General features: G+C 45.7%; 1 protein-coding gene across 1 annotated transcript in view; it reads right to left on the reverse strand.

Annotated features, from left to right (window-relative positions):
* Positions 1-4,235, reverse strand: part of nuak1b (NUAK family, SNF1-like kinase, 1b) — an 18,281-nt gene extending 14,046 nt beyond the window's left edge. Inside the window, 1 exon segment of the mRNA XM_084451410.1 lies at positions 3,051-4,235. Within this exon segment, the coding sequence (XP_084307536.1) occupies positions 3,051-3,338 (288 nt within the window). The 5' untranslated portion in view covers positions 3,339-4,235.
* Positions 4,236-8,048: the final 3,813 nt, after the last annotated feature.

Genomic DNA, 8,048 nt, shown 5'->3' on the forward strand with positions numbered 1-8,048 from the left:
AGCGATGTGGTGCGGGTTTGGATAGAAATATGCGGATAACGTAGCCAGCTTTTCTCCACGAGACTATGAGGAGAACGGTGTCAGTGTGGGCTCGTTTTAGACTGGCATGACCCTCGGCTGATACCACACCTAAACTCATTAGAAGCAGCATTCCCGGCGCGTAGCGGAGAGAGCGGTCCCTTGTCTCCGGTCGCGTCCTCCTGACCCCGTAGCGCCATTAAAACGAAGCTGTGTATATCATCCGCTTGCCAGCTGGCTTCTCTCGCCCAATCCAGCTCCGCTAACCTCTGTCTTTAAGTGGAGGCCTATTACTGTCAGTCCCGGCGAGTGCACCGGGCCTCCAGCTGGCTCGCCCCCCCCCCCCCCTGCCACGGCCAGGTTAGCCGCCGCCGCCGCCGCCCCCCGCGCGAGAGACCCGTTTGAAGTGAAAGTCCGGTTCTCGCTCCGCTGGAGCCCGACAACGGACGCCGTTTTTCTCAGGTCATTAAAATAGATGAGGTATCCATCACAAGCGCCCTTGTCTGCCTCGGGAAGATCATGTTCATGTGACGTGGTGTGCGTGTGTGTGTGTGTGTGTGTCTGTGTGTGTGTGTGTGTGTGTGTGTGTGTGTGTGTGTGTGTGTGTGTGTGTGTGTGTCAGGGATGGACAGTGTGAGGGAGGAACCCATGTGAAGGCAGAACTATCCCAGAGAGAGAGGGATATCTATCTTCGCAACACGGCCATAGTGAAGCAATCCTAGTTATGCCGTCTTCATCCATAGTAACATTCGATTCTCCCTCCTCTCACATATTCCCAAGTGAATCCATTGTTGGAGAGTGATGTAATCTAGTGTTTTAAGATCATGTTAATGTGACTTCGTAACCCCTTAACTGAATCCCACCCCTGTAATGATTGGGGTTCCCCTCTCGGTACACCCCCCCCCCCCCGCCCCGCCCCCCCTCCTCTCGAACCCCCCAACAGGATATTAACTTCTATCTCATTTCCTGTCCATACCAGGGATGGCCTTTTCATGTGTCACTGCCCCCTCTCTGGGCCCTGCTGTCACCACAACCTTTTCAAGGCCGGCGTCTCTACGCAAGAACATGCCGATGCCACGCACACACACACATATCGCTGCACACACCCGCACACACACACACATACCGCTACACACACCCGCACACCTATTCTTAGCTACAAACACACGGAACACATGCAAGAGTCAGACACGAATACCACAGAAACGCACACAGAGACGGTCGGCTCCAGCCAGGAATCTACAGACACCCACGCAAGATACAAGATACACACACACACACCGGCTCTCCGAAGCAGGCTGTCGACAAACATACGTATGGTCAGGCAGATTAGAATGGGTACACACACACACACACACACACACAGTCATGCTTACGCTGAAACATACAACGCACACGCTAATCAATCTTCCTCATCAGTGCCTTCCGTCACCTCCACACACACACACACACACACACTCTCTCTCTCTCATTAGTCTCTCTCTTCGATCCCTCTCCCCTGCTCTGCTCTTCTCATCTGATTGGTGAAGGAAGCCGGCAGGCCGGGGTCATAATGCTTGTCAGATTGCGTAACACTCTCACTGCAGCTATCTGTGCCACATCGTCACCAGGGACTCCTCGGGGTCAGGGGTCATGTACACTCTAGCAACACAAGGCCAGATGCACGTGCCCTGGGGGCAGTCTGCCCTCTCACTGCCCCCCCCGTCTGGGCAGTCCCGCACTCCATACCGCCCCGAGTGCTGCTGACCCCCAGACGACTGTCTTCTTTAGCCTACGACTCCCACAATGCACTCTGTTCCTAGGATCAGCTCTGCAGGCCTCCCGGAATGCTTCTTTAACCATTAGAAGCTAGGGGGGCTAAGCCTCGCCCCCGTGCCAAAGACAGAGGAGGAATGTGTCTGGATTAGGAAGATCCGGTGTTCCACGTTTCACTATGACAAGCTCTCACACACCGGGCTAGCAGATCAAAGGCACTTCCAACTCACCACACTTAGATGGACAACCGCTAGGCTACAGGCTTGCACTCACTGTCAGAAGAAGCCTTCATCTTAACTAAGTCACATTCTTATTCATTAAGCTCCATATTCTGTGATATTTATTGTTTTGAGGGAGGGTTTTTTCAGTTAACCTTGGTAATGTGTTTCTTAATGAGCAGGGAAGCTGGTTATAAAGCAGTGGGTCGATGTGAGGGAGCCATGACAGACGTTTACCTCACTGAGCAGGCGTTTACCAGGACCGTGGAGCTAAGGGGGACAAGTTGACCCATACTGAGTTTCCCCACTGGCATTCACAACGCATGGAAAGTCCCTCTCATTCTGCCAGAAGGGCAGCAGGGGTCAGATTCTGCAGCACGTGGAAATATTTGAAGAGGTACGCAGGTCTACAAGCACGGCTCCTAGGTGCACAACAGCAGATGGTCATCCAATGACAGCCAGAGAGGTTTCTGACCATGGGGACACCGACTCACCCAAAACAAGAACAGCAGGAAAGAAACACAGAACTAGGCCGATTAATAGTTAGCCTACCTTTCAAAAACACTTGAGTAACCTATTATAGCCCAGCTTTAAGAGTTTAACTACTTATTTTTTTAAGGGGCATTCATCTTAGAGCGATAATTTGCATGTTCTGGCCCCATTCAATTTGAGTAGGCGGAAGTAGCGGAAGTATCTCGGTGCACTGCTGGTCAGGCTTCCATGATGCGTATCATTGGGGTCATTTAGGCCACATCAATCAGTCAGTAGCCGGATTTAAACATCTGCACTCTAACATCCGGTCGCGAGGCACCGCGTGGGACAGCGCGCGTGCAGCCGAGTTTCCCAGGGGCCCCTAGGGCCCGGCGAGCGCGAGGGGATTCCCACAGGGGAAAGAGACACACGCGCCTATGAAAGCAATAAAAGTAGCTGTTTGGGCGTCTGTTGCATGTTTTCTGATGAGTCAGGAATGGGCGTCTCAAAGTAGGCTAGGCCAAAATTATAGGCGCTGCAGGACCCTGACAGATGTTTTGAATACACAAGAGTTTGTAAGTGTCTCACCTCTCTCCCGGAGTGTCGCTCAATGGCCTTCTTGACTTTGCCATAGGTCCCTCTTCCCAGAGTCTCCAGCAATTCGTAGCGGTGTTTCAGGTTGTGTTTGTGGTGGTGTTTCTTCACGCCGGAGTTTCTCCTTCCATCACTAACTGCCGGGGTCTCTGCCGGTGAATGACCGGCAGGTAGGGGTGGAGGAGAGGGGCCAGCACCCCCTAGGCTCACCGGTGAGGTGTGGGCTTGTTTGGCCTCGGGACGGGTCATCCCTCGGTGGGTTGATAGGAAAGCCGTTTCCATCTCTAGGGAAGTATTCTATCACTTCCCACAGTTAAATATTTCAAACTAGCTATTGTATGTAGCCTAACAAATGTCGATAATATAATACTTATAGGCCTAATAATAGTCTTAATAAATAAATAAATTACAAGGAATAATGCGTAATTATTATATTATTACATGGAAACTAACATTCCGATTGTCTATGTATCACTCGCTTATGCTCATCCTTTCAGAACAGAGAATCTTCCCCCTTAACTGGGCTTATTCATCCGTTAATCGCTTCATAAGAGTGATCCATTATTATCCGATTAAAAAAGCGCAAGCGTATAAAGGGACATTATCTGTCTTTAACAGCCTGATACATATTGCAGTGGATATCATAGTATACATTCTAGGGATATAGTAGGCTATAAATGCATCAGATTGCGACAGAAGAATGCATGTCGGAAGCTGAGTACACTTTCGATTTAGACAATGTCTCCTTGGGTAGGGACAATGGTGCGCAAAATTAAAACATAAGCTATTAAAATATCATCGGGCTATTCTGCTCTCACGTTATTACACTGTCATGGTCTCGTCGTCTGTCCTTTGTTCTGGGTCGTTCACATTATCTGCCGTAAAAATGCTGCCAACATCATGAACTCACAACTAAAAGGCGAAACCTTCGGCGTCATTGCCTCCCGAGAAAGCAGCAACCAAACCCGCGTTCTGTATGAAGATGACCCTCATTTTGTCTTCCACCCAGGTGATGCGTCATTCAGCAGAACCCTGTGTATCGCGGGGGTGCCCCATGCCCAGGTCCAGGTTCGAGATGCGCTCTGCTCTGGTATCTCAGGCTCAGACGGGGTGAATATTGCCATGGTCGCTCTGCTCTCCTTCTTCTCCTGCCCTCTTCTCCCGTTCTCTCTCTCTCTTCTCCCGTTCTCTCTCTCTCTTCTCCACCGTGAGGGGCTGTGAAGAAGGAATGTGAGATGATCGAGTCTGGAGGCGGAGTTACAATCCTCCTTCTCTCTCTCTCTCTCTCTCTCTTTTGTGTCCTGCTCTCCTTTCTCTTTCTGATAGGGGAACCGGAGGATTTGTGTTGTCTGACAAGTTCCAGTCATTCATAATAGAGCTATTACAAATAAATAAATAGTAGCCCTATTAATCATCCACTGAAAGTGTTATTCTATTCCTTGCGGGATTTCTGGGAGGGTACAGTTTTGTCTATATATAGCCAGGCAAATATTTTCAAGGACATGAGTCAAACTAAATAATTATTAGCTTATACTATACATGGACATTGCTGTTATAATTGGGAAAAAATCCTAGGCAGCTAGAATAGTCTTTTAATGTCTATAATGACTTGCTTTTTGTTTTAATGCTTTTAATTTGTCCTGCCTTTTGTTTTAAATGTCTATAATGTCTTGCTTTTTGTTTTAATGTCTCATGGAAAGCACCTTGAATTGCCCTGTGGCTGAAATGTGCTATATAAATAAACTTGCCTTGCCTTGCCTTGCCTTGCCTTTTAAATGTAGGCTAAATATGATGTTTTATCGGTGAAACATGAAAAAAAAACGTTGTACAGCACTAAAAAGGTAGTGCATTCATTCATACTATGATGGATACCAGATCCATTCTGAATCTGGCGCAGACCTGCTCTCTGCAATGTTCTCGCAGTTCCCTCAAGGATAAGTCAACATTTCATATACATTCATCATGCAAAATGAATTTATTTTTGCATCTGGTTCTGATAATAGCATGGAATGCACAGGAATCGCAGAAGGGATTATCTAATTAATCCCATTGTGCTGCGGGCTACATTGGAGGCGATGCTATTGACCATTGCGTGCAAGCATCTCACAGTCACAGTGTTCTTGAGATGGTGTAAGGACCCTTTATACCTGAAAACGGATCTGAAACCGGAATCATATCTGTCCATCTATTATAGCCATTGCAGCCAACTGTATAACCCCCCCCACACACACACACACACACACTCCTGTGCCACCCTAGTCTTGTCATCAGGTGGCACTGTGCCAGTGTGCCCAGAGGACCCCATGATCTTAAACTGTTCCCAGACGCTCACAGAAGATGACCTAGAGTAGGCTAGGCCACTCCAGAACCAGCCTTGACTGTAATGGCTCTTGCTATGCTTGTGTATGGTGTAATTTATCCACTAATTAGGGAGAGGAAGTTTACGTCAAACAGAATCTGATTAGGGCGACCTGTTTCATCTCAATGATAGCAGTTTGAATTTAGAACAGTTATGTCATTTGTTTTCAATAAACAAACTCAGTGTAGCCTAGTAGAGTGTCTAGTTAGCAACAGTCTCCAAGATATGTATCTGATCTGATGCTAAGTTGGCCTTATTTGCACTCTATGGTAAATATTTTCAACTGAAAAATAGTGTAAATACTGCCACCTAGTGGAGAGAGAGGAGTGGAATTTGTGATGAACTCAGCCTTTACCAAAGTCAGTCAGCTTCACACATCCTAAGAGTCATATCTTTCTACTGACGCAATTTATTTCCAAACATTATGAGCCTCTCCAAAGAAAAATATTACAGATGTGATTTACTATACATTAGGTTCCCAGCCAGAGTGCAATGAGTTAACCATAGACAGACGACCGTGACTGCCAAATGGCCATAAAACTCATTCTGGGCAGCACCTTCGGAAACACTTTTAATGACATAGTGCCTATAGGCTGCATCAAAAAACAGGGATGTGAATCTGCTTGGGGGTTGTCACAGTCTACAGGGACCGGTGAGGTTGTCACAGTCTACCAAGGGACCGGTGAGCTGGCTCCTATAGTGGGTCACATCCATGGCGATGTGGCAGTGGCTCTGGGTCACCGTCATAACATTGGAACCTGATTAGAGGAGCCATCCACTCACGTCACTGTGTTCAATAATAGCATGGTGTGAAACCTAACACAAGGGCCAAATGCCAGTTTCCTGGTATTCTATTTATTGAACCAACAAGTTATAAAATAGGCTTACGTAGGGTTAAAAATAAAATCTCTTATGTAACTCAATGAAAAAAAAGCCAGGAAAAATACAATATATGTTCGCAATCTGCAATGTTATGTTCTTGTGGAACGAGACAAAAATAATCCTTGAAGTTTTGGTGATATGTTGAAATGTTTCCCTGTCGTGACCTTAACAGCCCACAGGACCCTGGCAGAGAACTGGCAATAACAAGTTCAAGTTCAAGATCAACAGCACTGTTTGGGCACGAGTGCACGAGGCATATAAATAGAATATTTATAGCCTATGACATTTACCACAGAAAGGGGAGTGGACTGCATGGTAACACAACTGCATAATATGCCCAAAATAACGACTCTGGAAGTCAAACCTTTAGGCTCAGTTGGAATACAATACAATTGATTTCATGAGCTGCTTGGTCGTGCATGGCGTCAATTAACTCATTAATTGTGAGGAGTGTTGACGGAGTGTGGGCTGATGAAAACACACCAGTCTAAACTGTAGATCGTGAGGTTCCCACCTGTCTCCGACATGGAAAGATGTGTAAGTTGCCAGATAGGACCATAGCTTGCAGACGGAAAGGGAAAAGCAAAGAGGGAAAGCAGATGTTATCGTGGTTCGGCTAAATAGGTGTAGGCTACTGTATCGTGACATGTCATTCATCAATAGATAGCCATTAGTTATTTAAAAAATATGTAATATATGTATGATATTCATAAATAATTAAATATATACATATATTTTAATTATAATAATAATTAATAATTTTAATAATAATTAAATATATACATCTAGGCCTATTTTAATAGTCTATATAAAAATAAAAAGTTAATTGTGAAATGCCCAGACAGATAGGCTAATTCAAATGTGCACCATTATTCAGCATAGCTCATCTTTCACATCTTTACAGGACACACATATTATTCTCATCAATTGGGCAACAACCCAAAAATACTCGTCTAACTGTTGCAAACTGTACGGCCTTGCCTCGTTGCCTGCTCATAATTTAATGGTGCGTTCGTTTCTAACTGGGAGGTGGCAAATTGCGACTTGCTACTAATGATTAAATAAAACACCTCATGAACTCGCACTTCCTCGTCGCAAATTCGGATATGTTTCTCAGCCCCCAGTTGCTCGAATGCACTAGATATAACTAGGTAACTGAGATATAATGGTATATAGATATAACTAGGTAACTGTGATATAATGGTATATAGATATAACTAGGTAACTGTGATATAATGGTATATAGATATAACTAGGTAACTGTGATATAATGGTATATAGCTGAATGCACACAGGTCGGAGGTAGGTATTTTGCCACTTGCGACTTGCCACCTCCGACCACAAACGAACGCACCATTAATCATTGAGTGAATCTGGATTTCAGGTGCAGCTCGAGTCCTCTCCTGTCCAATGAAACACTGCGCGCGCGCTCATGCTTCAATTGTCTGCGTCGCGCACGCGCAGTGATAGCTCCGTCAATGAGATGCAGGTGAATACAGGCCTGTTTCCATAGGTTAGCATTATTATAAGATAACCTATGCTTTTGGAGCCTGCTAGGTAGCAAGCTAAGAATCTAACTTACTATTTTAAATTGTACGAGACTTGTTTTGTGTGTGCATGTTTTATATTTATTTGTCTTAAGTTAGCTAGCTTGCAAGAGCCTTCAGCACATGGTGACCCATCTGCCCAATCTAGCGAAATTAGCCAAACTAGCTGCAGAGTTGCACGCAATGTATAGTAGCTAGAGGTCC

Source organism: Borostomias antarcticus (genome assembly GCF_949987555.1).
Source record: "Borostomias antarcticus genome assembly, chromosome: 16".
Classification (NCBI taxonomy): Eukaryota; Metazoa; Chordata; class Actinopteri; order Stomiiformes; family Stomiidae; genus Borostomias; species Borostomias antarcticus.